The 26,489-nt window shown below is 36.0% G+C and overlaps 1 protein-coding gene and 1 long non-coding RNA gene across 10 annotated transcripts in view; both read left to right on the top strand.

Moving 5' to 3' along the window:
* Positions 1–25,936, top strand: part of UBE2D3 (ubiquitin conjugating enzyme E2 D3) — a 72,969-nt gene extending 47,033 nt beyond the window's left edge. For 8 of the 9 annotated variants that reach the window (XM_054485553.2, XM_063663941.1, XM_054485559.2 and 5 more), the window contains 6 exons: positions 12,146–12,209; positions 12,298–12,329; positions 19,225–19,302; positions 20,303–20,408; positions 22,369–22,462; positions 24,437–25,936. In XM_054485553.2, coding sequence (XP_054341528.1) covers positions 12,146–12,209; positions 12,298–12,329; positions 19,225–19,302; positions 20,303–20,408; positions 22,369–22,462; positions 24,437–24,482 — 420 coding nt within the window. In that variant the 3' untranslated portion in view covers positions 24,483–25,936. Of the gene's footprint in view, positions 1–7,132; positions 7,152–12,145; positions 12,210–12,297; positions 12,330–19,224; positions 19,303–20,302; positions 20,409–22,368; positions 22,463–24,436 lie in introns of those variants that run through there. The other variant, XM_054485560.2, reaches the window with a different exon arrangement.
* LOC134739451 (uncharacterized) lies at positions 12,336–17,923 on the top strand. Its single transcript, XR_010126087.1, has 2 exons — positions 12,336–12,932; positions 14,328–17,923. It is a non-coding gene; the product is annotated as an uncharacterized LOC134739451 (long non-coding RNA).
* Positions 25,937–26,489: the final 553 nt, after the last annotated feature.

The following is a 26,489-nucleotide window of genomic DNA, read 5'->3' as shown; positions in this document are numbered from 1 at the left end:
AGGTTTCTAACAGAGATAAAAAAAATGTTTCAGATTAAAATCTCAAATCTAGGTTGGTTTTTGCATTCTTTTTTTAAATAGCAGTTTTCTTGTATCTGTTAGCGTACAGAAGAGCTTACTGAATATTATATATTGTTGGGTGTGACATGAATTACATTTATATTCCAGAACATTTGGAGTTTTAAAAAAAATTTTGTGGGTACCTAGTTGGTGTATATATTTATGGGTTACATGAAATATTTTGATACAGGCATGCAATGCATAATCACATTAGGGTAAATGGGGTATATACCTCGAGAATTTATCTTTAGTGTTACAATCCAATTATATTTGTTTAGTTATTTTTAAATGTCAGATTGTTTAGAGTTTTAAAAAAAAATACAGCTGCATGGGGGTCTTAGACTTACTAAATCGTTTTCCCTGGAAACACATAATTTTGAAAATTTTCTAGGTGATTCTGAAGCTCCTCTCTGATTAAGAACCACAGATACAGGGGAGTAAATGTCCTAATCTGCATTAGATGTAGTATTCTAGTCCCAGGGAATAAATGAGGAAGATGGTCCTTACCTATGGTAATCTTTGCGTTCAATGGTGAAAATAAGCATGTAAACACATGAATAGTTTGTCACTTTGTACATTTACGTTACAAGAATATTAGATCTAGTAGGGGAGGTATTTAAAATAAATTTTCTATACTATATTTTTTATACTAGTATTATTACAGTGTGGTTTGTCTTTTATTATAATGACTTAATTCCCCTTGCCAAAACCAGTATTTTGAAATTAGTGAAATAAAACTCTTCATTCTTGGAAATGTTGTGGTCTTGAGCTTGCTACCATAGCAATGTTATTTCATAATTAAAAATGAATGCATTCACCAAATATCTTACTGTCCAGTTTCTCTTATTAGATAAGATTTATTCAGAATTGTACCCTCAACCTTGTTATGTAGGGAAGGGAAAATTTTAGGGAAGTATTTTTATACTTGGTTGAAACATGTGATTTTTATCTCCTAACTATACTTTCAACATAATCTGTCGTAAAAGAGACCCTTCAACTTTTCATAGCTGAATTTGTGATATTTAAATGTTTCTCAATTGTGAGTCACGATTTCTTGTACCTTTTTCAGTATGAAATACTTACATAAATCCTAACCTTGCTGTAATTTCATGGCTAGTGTGTAATTGAATGTTTTCTACTACTGGGCAGCTGTTCAGCTGTTAATCTTTTTTTGTTTGTTTTAATGTCCATAAAATACCTTACTTGCTTTCATGGAGCAGAGCTTCAAATCTAAATTTGGGTTTCTTTGCCCATTTTTAAATAATGCTTACAAAAGTATGGCTTTGAATAATGATAAGTGACTTTACCTTCAGTGGTGATCAAAAGAAAATTAGTAATATTCAATCCATTCTTAGTACCTTGTGTAATGAACACGCATGCTTGTTTCACCTATAATTACAACTAAACAGGAAGTTTTAATACCTTGTCAGTGATGCAGTGAGATACTGTGCAGTGCCTACTGTTAATCCTTAAGATAAAAAAAGGATTTCTCTGAAGAAATTTCAAATTAAAATGCATTTTAAAGGGACTATTTGGAGTTCTGTGAAATTGTTCATATCTTTTTGCCAAACATCCTTCTCTTGACATAACCATATGTTTCTGAAGTTTGTTGTTCCCTTCCTTGATATTTGCGTCTACATATTTTATACAGACATTTCATAACATTAAAGTTAATAAAACTTTTTACTTTGTAGTAAACCAGATCTTTATATGAACAATTACAGTAGTTATTGTCTGCCTGATGGGCAGCTAATTGCACTGCATTTCTACCTCTTGTTGGTTCGCACCTTTGTATTTTTCTAGGTTGGTTGTAAAGTCTCCTTGAGGATGATTCTTACAATTTCTTAAGGCACTTACTCCCTTTGTTTCCCACCTCGTTTTGTCATCTCGTCCAGTCCCCAAAGCAGTGTTTTGTGTTGCTCAGTATAGGTTTTTGAGGCAAGGGCTGTTTTTATAGTGCTGATTCACAGTCATACAAATCTTGTCTTTGAGTCATGTAAATCTTGTCTTTAGTTCTGAAAGAAATAGACTCTTAAATAGAATACAAAAAATTAACCTTTAGTAATGGCATAAGCTTTTAGTTTTCCCGAAAGTGCTGAGAGGAAATGTATCTATACTACTACATTCTGTTCTCTGTATGACCTTTGTGTGATGAGGTGCAAAATAGATGGTAGAGATTGGGATAACAAATGATTTGTGGAACATCGTGGTGATAATTTTACTATCTTAAAGGTAGAATCCATGAACTTGGCCTTGCCACTATATAGGCTATTAAATTTTGACAAGCCTTGCGGGGATGAAACCTAGAATGTTATTTATGGTGTTAACGCTTTAATAGGGTTGACACTTAAAACCTTGTTTTCATAAATGCTACCTTTTGGTTATGTTGATCTGATGAACAGATACTGGCTGTCATTGAAAGAAAGTTAACCGAATGTTCAGATACTTACTGGGCTCTTGGAACATGGCTGCTCTGTAGCTTCATGAATATTCATAATATTCAAAAATCTTTGTGAATAAATATTTTTAGTATTTGCAAATATTTTTAGTATTTCCAATTTATAAGCTCTTTGAAGGGAGGGTGTTTTTTTTGTTGTTGTTGTTTTGAGATGGAGTCTTGGTCAGCTGCCCAGGCTAGAGTGCAGTGGCGCAACTGCGGCTCACTGCAACCACCATCTCCAGGGTTCAAGCAGTTCTCCTGTCTCAGCCTGTCGAGTAGCTGGGATTACAGGCACCCGTCATCATGCCCGGCTAATTTTTATATTTTAGTAGAGATGGGGTTTCACCATGTTGGCCAGGCTGGTCTTGATTTCCTGACCTCAGGTAATCTGCCTGCCTCGGCTTCCCAAAGTGCTGGGATTACAAGCGTGAGCCACCACGCCCTGCAAGGGAGGGAACATTCTTATGTTTCTCCTAGCATCCTTTCAGGTCTTTAATGTTTTCAATACCTTGGCCTACTGTTCTTTGTAGCCTGTGGTTGGTCACCACTGCTAGTACCACTTTTCGTTGAATGAGAAAGATAGAGAATAGAGAAGCAGAAAGCACAGTTTAACATCTTCCAACAATCAACTATTAAATCCCATATCCCATAGTGACTACAGTAAGGTCTTCCTCAAAATAAACCATTTGCAGGCTTTGTATTAAAAATCTCATGTAAGGAATGTTTCAGAATAAAAAAAAAAAATAGTGGCCAAACCCATTACTGCTTAAATCATGTACTTCCAGATGAGAACACTCACCAGTGGCTTAAGCTGTACCTGTTGGTTGCCTTTTAGAGAGATTTTTTTGGTGAAAAGAATCCTGCCCTATTTTCTACCATGGTGCCCACCAGGTCTTCAGGAAATAGGCAAACAATTCAGTTGTATAAAGTCTGTTGCTGTCTCAAATTTCTTTGTAGTGTTTTAACTAATGAGGAGAACTAGACCATGTGAGAGCTTTGAGAGGATCTCATTTATCTAGCTTAGAAAGAAGGCAGAGGGGTCTCCTTGACTTCTTTTCCTATAGGTTTTTTAAGGCTTTTAAATACAAGTATTTTTTCCAATGAGAAGGTCTGGATTCTCACACTAGCCAAGTGTGCAGAAAGTTTGAGAAGCAGCAGCTCAGAGGAAGATGACACTAAAAGGAGAAAGTTTCCTAAAAGAGCACTCTGTGGAAAAGAAATGTCCAACCTTTTGTTCTTTTTATAGCTAGTACAGTTTCTTAGTGTTGTACCCTGATTGTATGTGCTTGATCTATCTTGGTGTCCCTTCAACATGAGTGGAGCCTTGAGCAATTCCTGAAGTATGTCAGTGTCCCCAACCAAACATTTTCCTGTTTCAGTGGTCTTAATAGTTGAGTAATGCTGTTCCCCTTAGGTGAGGGGTAGTGAGCACAGTATAAAAAAATTTTACATGTCCCGTGTGAGAGCTGTTCCTTCTGGTTCTTGGCACTGTTCCTCTTCCTCTAGACTACTAGGAAGGAATAAGCTGAAAATTTCAATTGTGTAATTTTTTACATTGTTTTTGTCCCTGAAGCCTGTGAAACTTTAGGCTCTAAAAACATTTTGTTAGGTGACTATCGTAGACAAAATTACTTTTAAAAATGCTGAGTATGGGCATCGTTGGAAATTGATTTCCAGTCCAGTAAATAGTCTTGCCATGGGATAGAATCATTTTCTCAGGCCATGTAACTTGAAAAATAGTACTGGATTCACGCTACGTATAATGAGATACAGACTAACAGTAGATAGTTATGGGGAGATAAATCCTAAGGAAAACATTAGTTTCCATATCGTGTTCATTCTGGAGCATTGAGTAATAGTCTGGTGCAGTTGAGATTTTTTTCCCTCAGTTTGCCAAACATTAAATTATCTTTGCAAGGACACCCTGTTGAGAAAGGAACCTTTTTGAAACTTACCCCTAGTCCTAATTTTTAAGTTGTTAGTAGGTACACTTAGTTCACCTATCCTAAAGCTGAACATGTTCTATGCTTGAATGTAATCATTTCTTTCCCCTCCCTTAAGGGACTCAACTGTAAAACAGAGAAGATGAGCTCTATTTCCGTAAAGTGGTTATAAGAGTACAGTTAAACATTTGTGGTGTATGACTGCTAGTATATTTAAAAATCAAAACTCATTTGTCTTTTATTTCGAAACCATCAATGACTTCCCATTGCCTTTGAAATAGTCTGACTAAATTCAAGGGCTCTTTTAAAAGATCAAATCATAACCTGCCTTTCTAGCTAAATCTGCCACTCTCCTAGTGTACTCTGTCTGGTATACCAAACTCTGCAGTATTTGTTCTGGCAAATTTTTATGCTCTGTGTTCTTTGGCACTCCTGACTTTGAGTTTCTCTACCTAGAATGCTTCTCTTACTCCTTGTTCTTGGTAAATGCCTGCTTATTTTTCCATCAAGACCCAGCTCAAATGGCACTCCTCTAAACCCAGGAAAAGTTAGTGGTTGGTTTTTCAGGATTCACAGAGCATTTGAATCCCTTTATTTTAAGCATGTAGGTTGTTAAAGTATAATTTTTGTTGTGTCTTGCACCTGCTTTCTGTTAGCTGAGTCTGAGGAGGCATTTCTATCTTAATTATCTTGGTGTTTTTATACCTAACATGCATGGCACCAAAAAGGCAGTGTTCCTATGAATGAATGAATGTTTTGATGGTGAAATTAACATTACATTTTCATTTTAGAAATGGATTTAAATTAATCTCCAGTGTGAAAGTTAACCTTGTTACTCCTAATTCAATTTTGAGACTTAGCTTCATTTAAATTTCTTACATGTTTTTCAGCAAAACTCGAAAACTAAATTGTGTTTGAAGTGGGATAAAATCTACATAATTGGTATTCAGAATTGGTCTCTCACTACTACTGTATATATTTTTTAACTCCTTACTATAATGCAGATTAAATAAGGGATTTATTAGAAGGAAATTGGGATAGTTAACAATGAATGGAATAGGTATAGGAACTAGAGCAAGCTACAACCTCAGGAACCAAAATTGCACATCTGTATGGAAAGTCAGCTCTTTGTTATTGCTGCTGTTGAATATGGTCTCTTTAGCTTTTGACTTTACCATGTAAGTCCATGACACGTGCCTGTCAACAGCTATGGGTCACATTCTTATAGCTCTTGATTATAGAAGGAAGAATGTCCCTTTGATTTGGAAAATCTTGGGTTGGGATGGACAATGGACTAATAGTTGGGTCCCAGCTGAGGGAACAAAATTCTGTGGTTAGTCATGTCCAAATAATTGGTTAGTGATGGCTGACCCAGGACTACAGTCACATGATTTGGAGTAAGGGAAAAGGAATTCATGAGTAAGATAGTTTATTGAGTAGACAAAATGTCTGCTAGCTACAAAGAGCATCTGCTATGACTTACTCTTTTCTCACATTTTTTTCCTAAGATACTGTCTTGCTCATTCTGTGGGCATATAATGTTACAAAAATTATTTGATAGCTCAAAGGTAAGTGCTTGTACATGGTTTTGCTACTATTGGGTACTAAGTGGTACTTTAAATAGTAATATTAGATACTACTTAAATGGCAAGAAAGAAAATGATGAAATAAGAAAAGCATTTTTATCTTTAAAAAAGACCTTTGTTTTGATTGTTAAAATACTTAGGTCATTTTTCTATATTGAATTTAAAGTAGGTAAGTTTATTGGCCTGATTTTATATCTTTGATTATTACTAAAGAGATGTCTTGGTGATGGAGAACTTGGAAAATAAGGCATTTAGAAATGTTACGAGAGTAACAAGAACCTGAAATTACGGGAGTGAAGAGCTGAAACCCAGTGTTAACTAGCTGAAATTATACCTTCACTCTAAAAGGATGATAATGCTAGCATTTAAAGGCTTAGTGATGGATAAACATCAGTGTGCTGAAAACTCATTTATTTTATAAGAAATACTTTCTTTGTAACTGAAATGTATAACGTTGAAGTAGTATGGTGTTTATATTCTAAGTCAACTTTGTAGTTTTCTGACCTTTAGTTTTATTTATAATGAAGTATTCCAACATTATTGGGTATTTTGTTTAGAGCAACCATGATTACATTGATTTTTATTTTAAAATTAAAATATTTTATCTTAATATTTATTCTGGCCAGGCACGGTGGCTCACGCCTGTAATCCCAGCACTTTGGGAGGCCAAGGTGATCACCTGAGGTCAGGAGTTCGAGACCAGTATGGCCAACATGGTGAAACCCTGTCTCTACTAAAAATATAAAAAACTAGCCGAGTGTGGTGGCGCGCACCTCTAGTTCCAGTTACTCGGAAGGCTGAGGCAGGAGAATCACTTGAACCCAGGAGGCAGAGGTTGCAGTGAGCCAAGATTGCGCCATTGTACTCCACCATGGGCGACAAGAGTGAAACTCCATCTCCAAAAAAAAGAAAATTACACTAAATATTTTTGTTCAGACATTTTAACATGTATTAAATGTAAAATCTAGTATGTTTATTGAGGTAATTATGAGTAAATAAATATAAAACTTGGATTGTGTTGTCAGCTTTTTAAACTCTTATTTCAGTATTAGGTATATTCAGATGCTTACAAAGACATTTTTAGACAACTGAGCATCAGGATTTATCACACAGGTCAAAAATGTAAGTAAACAAGTGGCTATATTATGTGGCCCACGTATGGAGCAGTTTTGCTTTTGTTCAATAACAGATGAATTAAGAGCCTTGCCCAGGAATCTTGGTTCAGGATGGCTGGTCTACACATGGTCTGCTTGTTAAGTACCAGTACATTATGTGCCAGGTAGTGATTCCTATTTCAGAGATGAGAAGAGAACCCTGAGAAAAAGTAGGCCTGAGTAAGATTAAAAGTAAGACTGCAGGCCTGGTGCAGTGGCTCACGCCTGTACTCCTAGCACTTTGGGAGGCCGAGGCAGGCGGATCACTTGAGGTCAGGATTTCGAGATCAGCCTGGCCATGGTGAAACCCCATCTCTAGTAAAACTACCAAAAAAAAAAAGAATAGCCAGGTGTGGTGGCATGTGCCTGTAATCCCAGCTACTCAGGAGGCTGAGGCAGGAGAGTCACTTGAACCCGGGAGGCGGAGGTTGCAGTGAACTGAGATCACGCCACTGCACTCCAGCCTGGATGACAGAGCTAGACTCTATCTCAAAAAAAAAAGTCATTTTCTTAATAATGGATAATTTAAGTTGCAAAAAAAAAAAAGCATCTGAAATACTGATTTGGTTCAGTTAATATTTTCTGTTAAAATTTTTTGAAGGCCAAAAGCCATGTAGTTTCTTTACAGATTGTTGAACTGCAATATGAATTTCTGTAATTCCCAGTGATCAGAATCAATAGTATTTGGAATGAATTTTCTTCCATTTCTGAATATGTGGAAGACATGAGGGTATATCTAGATAGACAAGCATATAAAGGGTGTGATATACAGTCTTAAAATTGTGAATCTTGGGATCTCTGGCAACCTTGTAAGTAGTTGTGATGAGTTTCAAAAGTGAATTGGCACAGCATATCAGGACAATTCTCCTTGTCTACTCTATTTTTGTTGTTTGTTTTATGGCGTTAATCTAGACTGACCATTCCCGAACAACTGGCCATTTTCTGAAGTGTAGTTTGAACATAAGAGGCAAATATTTGCCTCATAATTTTCCTGCACTGTTGTTTATTGTGACAAAGCCTTTCTTCACGTTATTTCTTTTAACTTTTCAGGTTACTGGCCAAGTTTCCCTTTCTTAGCATTAAATTAGTCCAGCGTTCACTCCTAGGACCTTCTGTTCCAGGAGTGCTCTCACCAAGTTGAATGGCTATAAACATCATCTGTTTATTAATGATATTTTGTATTTGTTCCCAGCCTGTTCTCAACTTGTATATATACTTTTCTAATTGAGTGTTTACTTACATTATCCTACTTTACTTACTTTATCTCTACATCTGCCCACAAGCTTCACTTGCAAGTTGACCATTTTACTTAATGCCAATCTCATGCTTTGCTCAGGCCAAAAATCTTAGCGTCACCTTTTCTTCCCACATGGAGTCAATCAACAAAATTCATTGTTTAATTTTACAGTTAAAAATGTACATCTGTTGTTCAACAAATTGCTGTACATAGTGATGCGTACCTGCAACTCCAGCTACTTAAGAGGCTGAGGCAAGAGGATCCCTTGAGCCCAGGAGTTCTGGGCTATAGTGCCTTAGGATTGTGATTCCACCTGTGAATAGCCACTGTAGTCCGGCCTGGGCAACATAGTGAGATTCCCATCTCTTTTTTAAAAGGGGAGAGGGTTGGTGGACTTTTAACTAAACAGCTTTAATCAAAACTTAATTTTTTAAAAAAAGACATTATTAGAGCAGTTAAAACTTTGTGTTGATCATCTTAACATTTTTAAAGGTAGTACAATTATTCTTAGTCCGTATTTGTGTAGTCTAGTTTCCTAGCCCTGTTTCTCAGTGCTGTTTTGCTAATATCTCTAATAGTCTTACTTTAATCTTGTTGAAAGTAGCACTTTTGAGGTTAATAAGGTTTAAATTAATAACCCCCGTTGACTCTAGTCTATAATACCAAAATTTTTTAAACGGCAAAATATCCTCTGGGAGCTAAGGTGTCTTAAAAGCTTAGAGCAAATCCTGTTAAATGGGACAAAGTCTCAATTCTTTTTTGACAAGACAAAAACACTTTATGTAGTCTCTTTTCTTTTTCAGCGTTTCTCGAAATTTCAATTTTATTCCATGCTGGTACAGAATACAAACTTAATAAAAATAGCAGCTCTATTGAAAGAGCTTTCCCACAAATTGAAATATTTATAGCACAGATATAGGCTTGTGTACTGTTGGTGCATACGTTGTTTGATTTGTTCAGTTCCTCAGTTTTGCAGAGAAAGATGTCAACATTATCTGATTTTTCAAGCTATGTATTCAATGATTCTAATTTTCTAAAAGCCTCGAAAGCTGGGTTGTTTTTTATTCTGGCCCCTCAGTTTGTTGAGAGCCTATTTTAAAGATTTCTATAGTGGATTTAACAAAATGAACAAAATTTAGAGGACTCATTTATTTCCCCCAACCAAGTCAGTGCCATAGTGGGACCCTTACATAAATTTATCACTGTGTTTAAATTCCATGTAGTGAATGAAAATAATCATCTGAAGCCGGTATAAAATAGGCATTAAACGTTGTTGTCCAAGCTAGAGTGCAGTGGCTATCCACCAGCATGATCATTTAACACAAAAAAAACCTGAAACACCTGGGCTTAATCCTGCCTCAGCCTTCCGAGTAGCTGGGACTACAGGCATATGCCAGATGCCACTATGCCTTGTTAAATTAAGATTTTTAGCTCTTCTTCCCATTCCCTGCACCCTTCTGAGAGAGCTTATACTGAAAATTCTGCATTTTGTGTCCTTGATTTTGCACAGGAAGGCAAAAGATCACAGTTGAGGAAAAAAAGTGCATGTACCCACTTTGAAAATCTGTTTCCATTTTTAAATTCCTGTAGTTATAGGGAATAAGTTGTTCTAGTAGACCAAAAGAAGATTAATGTTTTGTAGTTACACACGGATGCATTGATATTGTGGTAGACAGTTGATACTGGCTTTATCGTAATTTTTTTTTTCTTTTTATGGAGAATGGGGTCTCCCTATGTTATCTAAGCTGGTCTCGAACTCCTGCGCTCAAGCTGTCCTCTCGCCTCTGCTTCTCTATTGTATCTTTATTTAGGCATCCTTTCTTTTGCTTTCTAGTACTTGGTCTTTTGTGTATGAGTACATTCAGCTTTTCTGGGGTTTTTTTGTTGTTTTTGAGACAGAGTCTCACTCTTTCCCCCAGGCTGGAGTGCAGTGGTGCGATCTGCAGCCTCTACCTCCCAGGTTCAAGTGATTCTCCTGCATCGGCCTCCCGAGTAGCTGGGATTACAGGCGTGCGCCACTATGCCTGGCTAATTTTTGTGATGTTAGTAGAGATGGGGTTTTACCATGTTAGCAGCGCTGGTCTCGTACTCCTGACCTTAAGTGATCTGCCCTCCTCAGCCTCCCAAAGTGCTGGGATTACGGGCGTGAGCCACTGCGCCCAGTCTGGCTTTTTTAGTCTTGTATTGTTTTTTTGTTTCTGAGACAGGGTTTTTGTTTTTTTTTTTTTCCTGTCTCAGACAGCTCTGTTGCTCAGACTGGAGTGCAGTGGCATGATCACACCTCACTTGCAGCCTTGACCTCTTGGGCTCAAGTGATCTTTCCCACCTCAGTCTTCTAAGTAGCTAGGACCCCAGGCATGCACCACCATGCCTAGCTAACATTTTTGAAGAGACGGGGGTCTCCCTTTGTTGTTCAGGCTCATCTCAGTCAAACTCCTGGGCTCAGGCGATCCCTGTCTTTGCCTCCCAGGGTGTTAGGATTACAGGCATGAGCCACGTACCTAGTGGTCTTCTGCTGTTCAAATGGAATCCCAAACCTTACCCTTCATTGTTATTTCCATGTTTATATGAGAAAGGGGATATAGAAGATATAGTAGTCCCTAGACTTGGGTGTACTGACTTACGCCATAGACTAAACTTAGGAAAAACTGTTAGTTTGAAAATGTTGAAGGCAGTAGTGTATTAACATTGGTTCTATTTATTGCCTTTTTTTTTTAACTAGTGATTATTAGACATTGGTTATATCATTGGTAAGATGGAGCTATACCATCTTAAAAATATTCTAATAAACTATATTTTCATAGTAGATAATTCATATTGTTATGCACAAGTCATGGAACAGTGAACTACATACTTGTTGGAAATAAAACGTTCATATTGAATTGTGCAGACTATATGTTAAGAGCAAACGTCTTTCTACTTACAGAAGTACGCTCTTCAGGGTCAGAATTTCAATCACGAGGTTAGGAGATCGAGACCCATCCTGGCTAACACGGTGAAATCCCGTCTCTACTAAAAATACAAAAAATTAGCCTGGCGTGGTGGCGGGCGCCTGAGGCAGGAGAATGGCGTGAACCTGGGAGGCGGAGCTTGCAGTGAGCCCAGATTGCACCACTACACTGCAGCCTGGAGACTCCGTCTCAAAAAAAAAAAAGAATTTCAATAGTTAAAAATGGATGCTGAGTAAAAAAAAAAAAAAAAAAGGTTGAGTTGAGAGAATAAGGAGATTAGAAAACAAAAAAGGTACTTAGCCCCATGAGAGTTTTTTTGGTTTGTTTTCAGGTAGAAAATAGAGTTAGTGGTTTGGGGAGGAAGGATGGTTCAGGAAGAACAAAGAATTTAAGACAGTTGAGGGCCTCTGAAAGTGGTCTTGGAAGTTCAACAAATAACATAAATGTTGAGCTCTCCCTGGTCTAAGCTCTTAAACTATGAGAATATCTCATTATAGCTGTTTCGGTTAGTAAGAGATCGGCTTTTGTTTATGTAAATAAAAAATTTTGTATCAATGTGTGTGCATATATATTTTTACAAACGCTAGCTAAGATGATTGTCTCAGCATATGTTCAGGCATGTTTTCTCTCTCCTAACGGAATATATTATTTATGTGAATTGTGATGGAGTGTGCCTTTAAAAATAGGGTGAAAGTAACTGAAAGCAGTGGGCTCACTTGCTTTGTTTTCTTAAATTAAGCTTATGTGACTCACCCATTTTCTGTCTTGGTGTAGGAACTTAGTGATTTGGCCCGTGACCCTCCAGCACAGTGTTCTGCAGGTCCAGTTGGGGATGATAGTAAGTAACTTTCAAGTTGATTTTTATGCCTATTTTTTTTTTAAGCTTGTGCATTTTTAGATAACCAGAGTTTTTTTTCTTTTTCTAGTGTTTCATTGGCAAGCCACAATTATGGGACCTGTAAGTATTAAGAATTTTTAAATTTAATTTTAAGTGAAAATCCAGCATTGATTTGGTTGTAATTTTTAACTTGGTCTGTAGGTTTATTTTATCATATAGTTAATTCTATTTTGGATATTCCATAGTTGTACTGCATTTGAAAGAAACAACATAATGAGTTAGTCATTTGTTATGTGTACTTTGTGTCTATCCCTGTGTTCACGTTCTAGAGTATAGCCATCTCTGTGACCTACCAAACATCTCTGTATCTCAGTTCAGTTTTTCTACGTAGCACTGTAAAGCATTGTCATGGAACTTCCTGTTATTTATAGAGACAAAGTTACTGGCTCTGATCCTGCCATGAGTTGTGTTACTCAGAGATCTTATTCTGTTACTGCAGCTGCCAATAATCTAGCTTAACTGTATTTTGATATTTGATTCTTTATAGAACTTCAGTTTATGCAAAATTTGAATATATTTAGGCAGAAAGTGATATTTTGAATATAGCAAAATTCCTTTCTATCCTGGGTAGATAAGCAACTATATGCTGGATAATTGAATATTCAGAATTATGGATACCATCTAAGAATTTCAGAGAATTAGAGCGCACTAAAACATCCTGGGGTAAGACTGTATCTTACACAAATATTTCACTTTTTTTTTTTTTTTAAACTTGGTAAGGCGCTTAAGGATTTGTTTTCTAAGTTACATGTGTATCTTCCTGAAAACTGTCTTCCCTTTTTGGTGGTTTTATAAGCAACATAAAGAGCAATAATATACTAGGTGAGAATGGTCAGTAAGTAATATTTAGAATTCTAAAGGAAAAAATGCTCTTAGAGTTAGTAGATGAGTTGAATCAACAAGTATTTATTTAGTAATTCTGATTCTAACTTCAGTCATTTTTCTGTCTCAAATGTGAGTACATACTGTGTGCCAGGTAATAAGGATACAAATTGAACATAATAAACATCCCTGTCAATCTTACAGGGAACTTACACTCTATTAGAGGAGACAGATACCTAAAACAAGTGCTGAAGTGTGATAAGATGGAAAATAAGTGATTGGTGAATGAAGTGCTGAGTAGGAGAAATTAATGGGAAATTGTAGCAGGGGAGATTAATTTAGAGTAATTAAAATGTTAGTACCCTAAAGGTAGAAAAACTAAATCAAAGTAAGACATGGCAGGGGTGCAAATATTACGTTTAATACTTTGAAATGTCCTGGATCATTTTAATAACTACAAAGCCAGGATTGTGCATTTCGTTATTACAGGACTATTTTTACTGTTTTAAATGTTACTTAGTTTTAAAAGTACTTACTTTTTTCTAATTTGGTAGCAAAATTGTGTAATTTTAATACACGCAGTTAAATGTTGAGTTACCCAATTTGGCCTACACAATATTTTTGAAAGTTGGCAGTCTTCAAATAAAAGCCTTCTGAGTAGGCCCACATTCCATAAGCAGTAATGGCATGGGATGGAATGACAGCTGCCTCCCTTTTTTAGATGGGATATGTGTTTACCACAATGCCTGCTAGGTCAATTCCATATTATCTACCTAGTGTTTTGTAAAGCAGTTGCTTTTGCAGCCTCTAGAATTTTCCCATTTTGGATTACCAGTTTTCAAAGAATTCTATAAAATGCCTTAAAATAAAGCTCATCTTTGATTCAGAGGGTAGTTGATAGTTTCATTATAAAAATTGTCAATACTAAGAAAGCACAGAAGCGTTGGTAATTAAAACTTCTAATTGAATGGTGTGCAGAATAAACTAACTCCTTAAAACTAGTTATTCTGCTTGACAGTTTAGACTTTGTTGTTTTGAACAACACACTAGTTTTTCCCAAAAGGCAAGGAACATACCTATAGACAATCAAAAGGAAACAGGAATGATGAGTGTATGGTAGTAATTTTTTTAGAGAATGGTGTTACTTATTCTGACAGATTTTTTAGCAGTTTACTTAATTTGCTGTTATTTTCAGAAAACATTTACCTTTTGTCATTTTTTAAATATATATTTCAGATGATGGCTATTCCTTGCTGAATTTTTTTTCAGCAACCTTTTAATATAATGACTAGCAGTTTACAAACAGAAGCATGTGATTTTCAGAACTATGTAAATATTAACCTGATTAACCACAACTGCTGGGTTTTGCTTTGGTAGCAGTACTCACTGAAATATGTTTTCAGTTAAAAAGGTTAGTTCACTGTTGGGTAAGTTACAAGAAGGAGTCAAAGATTATAAAAATCCACCCAAAGTACGGGTATTGTCTTGTACCTAAGTAAGCACATAATTTAGATGCCAGCTTTAAATAGTTAACTATATGCTTACTGTGGAGTGCACCAATGAAACAACTCATTTTGTTCTTTTGGCTTCTCAATACTTCTTTGTGACAAAGCATCACTGTATAAGATAAATAGTAGCTTATTTTGTGAGTATGGTTGCTCTATGTAGCAAGCAGTTGTGACCCAAAGCAACCCATAAATTACAGATTTAGTGGGAGAACTGGACAGTTAACAACGTCACTTTTGCTTTGGACTACTACTTAGGTCCCTTAAAGTGGTGCCAGTGCCACAGAACTGAAGATTCCTGACTTTGTAGGGAATATACCATCTAATTTTAAGTTTCAATAGAGTAACTTTGATTTTTAGTGAGTTGTTGGGAAATCCTTTAGATCATTAGTTATGCAGCAAAATTGCTTGGTTTTAATAATCATATGTACTGGCTTATTCTTTCTGAAGGTAAGCTACTTCGGAAGCACAACTATTGACTAAAAACTAAACCTTCGAAAGAAATGACAGCATTGCTAGTTTTTTGTGTGCGTGGTTTTTTTTGGCGGGGGGCGGGGGGTACTATATTAAGGTTAGTTTCCAACAAGAATTGATGCAGTTGGAAGAAATTGACTTCCTTACGTATTGCCTCTGATATTTACTTGCTTAAATTTTTTTTTTATTGGAAATGGAGTTGGCAGAAAAAATGGATTTAGAGAACAACACTAACTCCCACCTAATCTATGACAGAGATGTAGAAGAGAGTACCTGTTAAAAATTGTGGAAGTATCTTAAAAATGTAACCTTTGGCAGCCTGAGCATAATCAACCAGAAAAACTATCTGAATTAAAATAATTGGTCCATAGGTACTATTTTATTTGGTCCATAAGGATTATTTTTTCAACTTTTATTTCAAGTGTGTTATGTCATTTCCAACATAGGTTACTGATACCTGAAGACTTTTTCCATCTTTACCTTACTCGTTTAGGGGCTTTGTAGTCTAATAAAAGATAAATCTTAAGTAAATGTTAGATATATGGGTGGATAATGGTAACTATGTGCTTAAAGAGGTATAAAAGAAGGGTAGGGAGCAGATAAGACAAAGGAAGGGCTATATTATAAGGAAGAATATTCCAAGTAGGGGAGAGAAAAAGATATGTTACCCATGTAATATTTTATGTGCAGTAGAGAACATGTTCTATAGAAGAGACAGAAGATGAAACTAGATGGGCACCCAGATCATAAAGCACCGTATGTACTTAGGAGTTGGAATTATCTTAAAAACTATCGTAGATTTCAAGCAGGGGAGTAACATTTTTAAAAGACCACTTCATCATTAGGATGGAGGGATAATCATTAGTAAGCTATTGCCATAATCTAGGCTGAAGATACATCGTGAACTAAGAGAGTAGTGACAGTGGACGTAAAGGAGAGGCTAATTCAAGAAATTTTAAATATCTTACTTGATAACTGTCTTGACTCTGAGATGAGAGAGGAAGAAGTCGATGATGAGATCCTGGTTTATGGCTTTCAGTTATGGCTTGCTATTAATAAACAGGAAAAAAGGGATTGAGGAGACAAGTTTCAGTTTTGGACGCATGAGATGAGATATCCAAGTAGAAATATCAGTAGGCATTTGAATATATGCCCTGGAATGAATAACTGCACCAGAGATATATTTTGCAACTCAAATTTTTATGGGTCGGCAGTTAAGAGTAGAAAATCAACCTATAAGAATACCAACATTTTTAGCTGGGTGTAGTGGCGCATGCCTGTAATCCCAGCTTCTTTGGAGGCTGAGGCCCGAGAATTTACTTGAACCTGGAGGTGGAGGTTACAGTGAGCCGAGATGACACCACTACACTCCAGCCTGGGCGACAGCACCACTTAAAAAAAAGAATACCAACGTTTTATTGCCACAGAAGAGCTGAGGCACTGTGAGGGAGCAACTTTGCACTGATGAGAGCAAAACAAGTAGAAGGTTTCTGAAAAAATCTAATATAAATTCTGGACTTGTAAGATTTGAGTCGATTTGCTGATCACAGTGTTCCTTATTCTTTGGGGGTTTTGTTTCTTTTTGGTGTAGTTTGCTGCTGATTCATAATAGAATTTAAATATCATAGGGTCTCAATTTTTTATATGGCCTAGTTTCATTATCTCTGAACCTCGTAGTTCTTCCTCTTTTGGTATGGCAGAACTTTAGTGTTAAATTGTAACATTGAAATATTTGCCTTCTTTATAAAGTTCTTTTTTTGAACAAGCGAAACGAAATTTGGCTTTGCCTAAATCCCATCAGCAGATTGCCTTTATTCAGAAGCAGTCGTAGACAGCATTTGATTTTATGAAAATTGAAATGAAAGCTTACAAAGAACTTCTGGAATTAGGTTATTAAAACTTCAATGTTTGGGGCTGGGCGTGGTGGCTCACGACTGTAATCTCAGCACTTTGGGAGGCCAAGGTGGGTGGATCACTGGAGCTCAGCAGTTTGAGACCAGCCTCTCAACTAAAAAGACAAAAAAAACTCCGTCTCTACTGAAAAGACAAAAAAAATTAGCCAACTGTAGTTCCAGCTCACTCCTGTAGTTCCAGCTACTCAGGAGGCTGAGGTGGGAGAATCACCTGATCCCAGGAGGCAGAGGGTTACAGTGAGCCAAGATTGTGCCACTGCACTCCAGTCTGGGCGACAGAGCAAGACCCTGTCTCAAAAAGAACAAAAACAACCATATAACTATTTAACAAAGATACGTTAATCTAATAAACTCAGGTCACATTCTAAGTGACCTGAGTGTTTTTCTAGTTCCATATTTTGTAAAAATATGAAAAAGGGCTGGGCACAGTGGCTGATACCTGTAATCCCAGCACTTTGGGAGGCTGAGGCAGGTGGATCACCTGGGGTCAGGAGTTAGAGTTCAGCCAACATGATGAAGCCCCATTGCTACTAAAAATAAAAAATTAGCTGGGCACGTTGGTGCACACCTGTAATCCAAGCTATTGAGGCAGCTGAAGCAGGAGAATCTCTTGAACCTGGGAGGCGGAGCTTGCAGTGAGCTGAGGTCACACCATTTTACTCGAGCTTGGGCAGCACACAGCAAGATGAGATTCTGCGTCTCGTTTGTCCCCCTTCCCGTTCCCATTCCCCCCGCCCTCCACCCCCACAAAAAAAAAAAAAAGGAAAGACTTGGGAGTTGGAGAAGGACTCAATTTAAATAAGCTCTGGCTGGGTACGGTAGCTCACGCCTATAATCAGCACATTTTGGGAGGCCAAGATGGGTGGATCACAAGGTCAGGAGGCCGCAAGACTAGCCTGGCCAACACGGTGAAACCCAGTCTCTACTAAAAATACAAAAATTAGCTGGGTGTGGTGGTGCATGCCTGTAATCCCAGCTACTTGGGAGGCTGAGGCAGGAGAGTTGCTTGAACCCAGGAGGCAGAGGTTGCAGTGAGCGAAGATCGCGCCACTGCACTTAAGCCTGGGCGACAGAGTAAGACTCCGTCTCAAATAAAAGCTCTTCCATTTACTAGTTGTATATTTCTTTGAACCTGATTCTTCATTAATAAATTAACCTTTCTTCTTTGAACTCCACGTGTCCCTTGTTCATATTTCATATTATAACATTTCATTGCAGTTACTTTACATGTCTATCAGAGTGTAAGCTCATCAAGATAAAAAAATTGTTCTTTGGATCCTTACACACATACAGTATATAGCAAGGGGTTAGATTAATTGAATTAATGTTTAATTATTTTACAGAAGGGTAGGAATTAGATGAGCTGTGTTAGTGTCAGGCCTGTTTTTTTATGTGCCTGACATCCAGAATGGGCATAGTGAAAGGCTCGTATAGCTGTATATACAAAGCCTTTCTAATAGAGGGGAGTCAGTGTTGGTAAAAACCCAGTTCATGTAAGTTTTAAAACATGTCTTCGGATTGGTTCTTTGCATACCCAGAGGCAGTTAGGCATTCCACATTTTAACTTTAAATTCCTGAGTAGGTCAGTATCTTTGGTCATTAAGTGGTCTTCAAAAGACTTGTGTTTGAATCTTGGTTCTATCATTTACCATTTGTACACTAGACTAAGTTCTTTAAGCCTCATTTTTCTCATGCATAAAATAAGGACAATGCATGTATTTTCTGGTATTGATTAAAATGAGAAGCTTAGGTTTTTCTCTGTTCTCCTCTTGAAGGTGGTGTGTGTTAGTTACCTGGAATAGCTAACATTTGGTTTGCCAGTGGGCAGAATGGACTGTTGTAAAGCCATTTGTACACATCTGGCTATTGGAAGAAATAATCTACACATGTAAAGTTTTATTTACAGATTATTCTGAAACATGATTATGTAGGCTTTATTGCTGTGTTGGTACTTTTTCCTTTGAGAATTGAGATCTAGAATACTTGCGTTTCTGGATAACTTTTTAAAAAAAACATTTTGGTGACTTGTGTAAAATGACTGTAGGTAAATTAGGGTTTATTACTGTGTAAGTTTTAAGTGTGTTTTTTCTATTACTATAGACTGAATTTTCATGGAATAGATTATTTATTGCAGTGTAAATAGGTGATTTGGGTTCATTATTAGAGAAATGCTTGGAAACGTTACGGAACATTTAGCAATAATATTTTAAATTTGAGTTAAGCATACTTTTCTTTTTACAGAATGACAGCCCATATCAAGGCGGTGTATTCTTTTTGACAATTCATTTTCCTACAGACTACCCCTTCAAACCACCTAAGGCAAGTATTTTCCCTCAAAATCTGTTAGTATAGATTTATGCTTTATTTCAAAGGAATAGAGCATTCTTGGAAGATAGGGTTCTGCGTAGGCTGTATATATATGTCGAATTGAGGCACTGATGTATAGATGCTGACTCTTAACCTTTGGTTTAAAGAGCTAGACCTCAGTTTGAACTTTGTAAATAGAAATAAGGTTTGCCTTTTCTTTAATGTTGCAAGATTCAGACCGTGTGGAAGCTTCCCCCCTCGTATTATTGTTACACAGATTCTGATTTTTGGGCTTTTGTTGTCTTGTAAGCATCAAATGTCCAACTTCAATTTATATTTACACGTATTGTTACAGCATATGCTTATTATGCTTATAGTTTTGTATACGTAAGTGTAAATTTATGAAAACTTAGAGTTGCTTAGTGCACTGAGTTGATTGGTATATAAGTATTAAAAGCATATTATCCTTGACTTTTCAGTCATTAAGATAAATTCAACCTGTATGAGTAACTAGAAAAGGTAATATACAAAGGTCATAAACATGTCACTATAACAGTCTCTAGTAATGTTATAGGTGCAATGTGATGGTTTCCATTTTTGTGATTCAAGTTTATGTTTTATGTGCGGTGGAAAATGCAGACTCAGGTGTACCTGTGTAACTTAATGAAACTTTAAATGAGATGGTCTACAAATTTTGGTTACGTCCAAAAGTTAGGGCTTTTATAAATGAATGTGTTAAATACCTTTAAATTGCCCTTTGATTCATGATATGGTAGGGCCAAAGTAACCTTTGAACTTTACATCATATGAGTAATGAAATTTTTATCCAAAAGTTTAGGTTTCTGTTGTAAAAATAGGAGGCAGGGGGTTGTGGTCAGATAGTAAAAATCAGTTTCTATAATATTTAGAACTTCTCTGCTAATGACATTTTTAACATTGTGGCTTGATTATTTTAAGTTTTGCTTTAAAGGATGTTTTTATTTGAATAAAATACTTAAATTTTTTGTTTTAGGTTGCATTTACAACAAGAATTTATCATCCAAATATTAACAGTAATGGCAGCATTTGTCTCGATATTCTAAGATCACAGTGGTCGCCTGCTTTAACAATTTCTAAAGGTAAATACTTCTAGTGAAATAATCTTAAGCTGTTCTCATTGTCTAATAAAGCTTCATTCTTAGATCTACTTATCTGAGTATTTTTATGATGGCAGCTTTTTGGTAAGAGATGGGGAAGCCATAAAGTTACTTTTATCATTTTTGTTCTTTTAGTGGTGTTGATTAAAGATACTTTGTGAGAAGTTAAAATTCAAATTGTGGTGAGTAGGCATTATTTGCCTAATGAGTTACCTTCATCTCATCTTATAATAGCAAAATTTATTTTAATAGACTTCTGTATTTTTCAATCCCAAACCACTTGGACATCTCACACTAACTTGTGGCCTTTTTACCAAGAATGGTATGATATACCTAAACTTTGTAGAGCTTTTGAATCCTGAGGTTTCTACTCTAGGAAAATTCTGATTTTGCTTTCCTGGGTTAATTTTTAGACAAATCTTCAGTTGTGTTTTGTGTAACCATGATAGGTTGTTTCTACCTAATGACAGTCTAAAATTATATAATCTTCGAAAGATCTGTAGATCAATTCTGGTCTCTTACTTTTAATAGGCATCCGTTACGTTATATGTAACAGGTTTTCCAGTCTCTGCATGAATATCCCAGGTGAAGTTGTAATAACACTATTTCACCATTAATTGTTTTTTGATTTTATGAGTTCAGTAAGTACAAAATAGCTTTTTCAAAAGGCAAGGCATTGTATAAAAGTTTCATATGCATATATACTGCACTTGAATCTCATGGAGAGAGACTGTAGCAGTAGCATTTCCCAAACTTTATTGAGTAGAATCACTTAAGGGAGAAAAAGAAACAACTTAGGCAGGGTGCTGCCATAATTCAAGTGTTTTTAAAATTTTACACCTGTTTTTCACCCTCTTGGATGCTTTCTAATTTCTTTTCAAATCATGCTCCATACCTAAATATCAGCTTTCAAGTTTTTCTACTACTGCTGGGAGTGTACAGTAACACTGAAAACTGTTTTTGTAAAGGCAGATTGAATTGGTATTGTTTTGTCGTTAAAGCAACTTACTTTTTTGGCAGCCATACTTTGCTAATTTATTAAACTAGCAGTCACAGCTGAAGCTACCTTTTTTCTGTGAGTTATTGTATAGCCAAGTCTCCTGTATTAGGTAATTTTATATTCTGCTGTATTTGGGGTTTGAAATTAAATTTTCTGTAGTCAATAAATATGTGACAGTGTTGTCTTTTTTTATACTATTGCTTTTTTAAAAAAAAAATCAGAACCATTTCAAGCATTTATATCTTAACATTTTATAACAGCACCACCATATATGGTGACTGGCACATAGCAGGCACTCAAAGTGAATGCAATCTATGTTCCTTAATGCTTGACATCTTATACATCAGTATGTTGAACTGGTTAAGGTAAAAACTAGAGCTGATGACTCACTTAGTACTAAAGAGATTTTGGCATTGTATTTAACTGGTACTCTTGGGAATATGGTTTCTTGCTTACAAGTTCAAGGAGACATTTAGTGGAGCACTTGAAGGTTTTTCTCAGAAGTTCCCAGGACAATGACTAAGAATGGATTTTTCGTCATGCCTAACAGCTATGAATATGGCATGAGTGTTACCTGCATATTCTTGCTAAAGTCCCCCCCCCCCACCCAGCCACACGGAGTACCAAGAAACTCCTTAAGTTCTAATATCATTTGTGCCTATTTAAAATATATTAATATGGCATCAGTTGCCTATCTTAGAAACTATTTTTATGGCTAGTCAGCAGTGAATTTGATGCCACAAAACCCTGTTTTTAGCACTTCTTACTTACCAGGAGCTTGTCTTCTGTGAAACAAAATCTCTGTAAAACTATGTCTCATTGAGATAGAGATACAAACTACTAAAAGTCTTTTGAGGATTGAGTTTTGTAATACATGGTTTAGAAAAATTTATTTATCCAAACTCCTGAAACTGGGTAACAGACGTTTTTGTTTTCTTGCAGTTCTTTTATCCATTTGTTCACTGCTATGTGATCCAAACCCAGATGACCCCCTAGTGCCAGAGATTGCACGGATCTATAAAACAGACAGAGATAAGTAAGTATGTTAAAAAGTTATTAAAAAAGTGGTTTTACTTAGAGTTAGGCTTATACTTTGCTTGTGACAGTGCCAAGAAGACTTGATATTTAGTAAGATAATAGTTAAAATATGGAGAAAGCTATTGAAATGTGGTTATTTAAAAAAACTTAACTAGGCTTTAGCTTATGTGACAGTGAATGCTCCCTTCTAAAATGTTCTTTTTTGTTGTTTTTCCTAGCGTGTTATAAAGTATCACTTTATTCTCAAGTTTTGGGGAAGAAAGCAAATTTTTCTTTACCCCAAGCATGTTTTTCCAAAAAATGTTAGTACTATTGTAAAAATTTGGTCTAAATTTCTCAAATATTTGAATTATATTTATGTTCAACTTAACCATTATAACTTTCATATGTTATAATTAATGCTAAGTGTACTTGTTCAATTAGGTACAATAGGTTAGCAAGAGAGTGGACAGAGAAATACGCTATGTTGTAGGGTAAGAGGATCTGCACTCTATGGTGCGCTTATTCATGGTACTGCCAGCACTTGAGTGCTGCATGCGTTAAGGCACTGTATTAACTAACAAAAGGTAACAGATATGGCAGTCTTCTGAAAACTATACATTTAACTGCTTGGTCTCTGTTTAACGTGAAAGTAAATATCTGGTAGCCGTTATTGCTTGAAAGTATTGCATGGCAAAGCAGTTACATAGCACTAGTAAGAAATGGGAATTTATGTAGTATCTTTTTTTTTTTCTTCAAACTATCATGGTGTTTAAATTTTAGCTTGAGACTTTGTACCAATCCTATATAGAATGTGGTGGTTTAGTTCAAATTTTGCCAGGAGATAGTAATGTAAGGGGAAAAACACTTCTAAGCCTAAGCATCTAAACTAAATGTTCATTACTGACAAGCGTGCATTAGCGTCAGCTGTACTTTGTGGCTTCCTGTATGCTAAATAAAGCCTTTGTTTTAAAGTGCTGGCTTTTTGAGAGAGTATCCTTAGGAGATGACAGTGAATTGGTAGAAAGAACTTTTTAGAAAGTTTAGGAAAGTTGTTGGACCATATTTGGTTCTTGGTTTGAAATAAAGCTAGTTAATATTTAAACAATATAAAAATTCTCCTGTGCATATATATAGATAGATAGATAGATAGATATAGATATATATAGATATATATTCATTTCTTAAGGTTATCACTGTTTTTTTGTTGGGGTAAGTAGTCTATGGTATGAGTATAATCCAGGGGGAAGCTGATAGTATTTATCAATGTTAGTAGTCTTCCTGAGTAATAACCTTGCTTGTGTGTGAATTACCTGTTGATCTTTTTAAACGAAGATGCCCTTGTACTCAACAGGTCTCAGTGGTGCTTATAGCCTCAGTTACCACACTTACTAAAAGTAACACGTGATTCTGATGAACACAACCACTCACACACACACCCCTTTTGAAAATTACTGCCCTTTGTCATTCTGCCCAGTGTCGTCATCTCCTTCTGCCTCTACCTAAGTTCCAAAGCCATTTTTTCTTATAATATCTAGGACCAAGTAATTTCCCAAACTCTAGGATTCAGATAAAATTGTTTTAGTAAAAGCCTAGTTCTGGCCTTGGTGAAAATTTCTGTGCATAGATAGAATGTGTATACTATTTTAACATTTGTCCGTAATGAACTGTAAAAATTTCTTCATGTTAAAATTAGAGCATGAGCCCGGTGGTAGAGAGAAAGGGCCTTTTGATTTTTGTTAGCCTCCCAATTTTCAGTGCTGCTTTCTTAGTTGTTTTAAAATACTACTTTCAGAGCATCAGGCTCTCATTTCCCACATTGCTTTGAGTACCAATGCTATTTCTCCCTTGTTGGCTTTTCTAATCATAGTTATTAGAGATGACTTCATGATGAGTCTGGAGATGATAAAATGGAAATCTTTCTCTTCCATTTAAAGTATTAGGAATTCTTTCACTTTATTTTAACTTTTAAAAATAACATCTTTATTTACAGGTACAACAGAATATCTCGGGAATGGACTCAGAAGTATGCCATGTGATGCTACCTTAAAGTCAGAATAACCTGCATTATAGCTGGAATAAACTTTAAATTACTGTTCCTTTTTTGATTTTCTTATCCGGCTGCTCCCCTATCAGACCTCATCTTTTTTAATTTTATTTTTTGTTTACCTCCCTCCATTCATTCACATGCTCATCTGAGAAGACTTAAGTTCTTCCAGCTTTGGACAATAACTGCTTTTAGAAACTGTAAAGTAGTTACAAGAGAACAGTTGCCCAAGACTCAGAATTTTTTTAAAAAAAATGGAGCATGTGTATTATGTGGCCAATGTCTTCACTCTAACTTGGTTATGAGACTAAAACCATTCCTCACTGCTCTAACATGCTGAAGAAATCATCTGAGGGGGAGGGAGATGGATGCTCAGTTGTCACATCAAAGGATACAGCATTATTCTAGCAGCATCCATTCTTGTTTAAGCCTTCCACTGTTAGAGATTTGAGGTTACATGATATACTTTATGCTCATAACTGATGTGGCTGGAGAATTGGTATTGAATTTATAGCATCAGCAGAACAGAAAATGTGATGTATTTTATGCATGTCAATAAAGGAATGACCTGTTCTTGTTCTACAGAGAATGGAAATTGGAAGCCAAACACCCTTTGTATTCCAAAATAGGGTCTCAAACATTTTGTAATTTTCATTTAAATTGTTAGGAGGCTTGGAGCTATTAGTTAATCTATCTTCCAATACACTGTTTAATATAGCACTGAATAAATGATGCAAGTTGTCAATGGATGAGTGATCAACTAATAGCTCTGCTAGTAATTGATTTATTTTTCTTCAATAAAGTTGCATAAACCAATGAGTTAGCTGCCTGGATTAATCAGTATGGGAAACAATCTTTTGTAAATGCAAAGCTGTTTTTTGTATATACTGTTGGGATTTGCTTCATTGTTTGACATCAAATGATGATGTAAAGTTCGAAAGAGTGAATATTTTGCCATGTTCAGTTAAAGTGCACAGTCTGTTACAGGTTGACACATTGCTTGACCTGATTTATGCAGAATTAATAAGCTATTTGGATAGTGTAGCTTTAATGTGCTGCACATGATACTGGCAGCCCTAGAGTTCATAGATGGACTTTTGGGACCCAGCAGTTTTGAAATGTGTTTATGGAGTTTAAGAAATTTATTTTCCAGGTGCAGCCCCTGTCTAACTGAAATTTCTCTTCACCGTGTACACTTACTTGACAGCTGAAAAAAAAAAAACATAACATGGGAGTAATAATGGGTCAAAATTTGCAAAATAAAGTACTGTTTTGGTGTGGGAGTTGTCATGAGGCTGTGTTGAAGTGACTTATCTATGTGGGATAATTGAGTATCCATTGAAATGGATTTGTTCAGCCATTTACATTAACGAGCATTTAAATGCAACAGATATCATTTCAGGTGACTTAACATGAATGAATAAAAGTCAATGCTATTGGATTGTTTTTTGTTTGACAAGTGCTATCTGTGCCACTAATTTAACTTCTGTAGTAACAAGGGCATTACCATTCTTCACCTTTCCTGATTCTGATCCCATAGTTTTACATTTTTCCTGTTTATTTTGGTTTTGTCCACTGCTTTATTTCTTAAAGTTCTAGCACATCTGTGACTCCTCCACTTCCACATTTTTGCACTGCTTACACTTATGTGCAATCTTATTCCTTGTCTGCACACAGATGTGGAAAGCTAGAAATAAATGTTAAAACTTACTTTTTATAAACATTTTAATATGTAGTTTGGACATGATTTATTGACTTAAGGTTCTTCTCTAAACTGGAAGTGAAATGCATGCCTTCTGAAGATGTTCTGGCTTTGTTAATTCTGTAATCATTTCATTGGGGAAAAAACCAGCTACGCAGTTTTTCCAATGAGTGAATTTTTTCATTTTGTGTTTTGCTTAAAATGGCTCCTTCAGGGTAGATGTCATACTGCATAACTTTTGGATTCAAATTATGAATGAGAAATTAGTTACATTCTGCTCCACAAGGTAAGAAAAAC

This window comes from Pongo pygmaeus, chromosome 3 (assembly GCF_028885625.2).
Source record: "Pongo pygmaeus isolate AG05252 chromosome 3, NHGRI_mPonPyg2-v2.0_pri, whole genome shotgun sequence".
NCBI classification, from domain to species: Eukaryota; Metazoa; Chordata; class Mammalia; order Primates; family Hominidae; genus Pongo; species Pongo pygmaeus.
The sequence above is the reverse complement of the archived record's forward strand: the minus strand, read 5'-3'. Positions and strand labels throughout refer to the sequence as shown.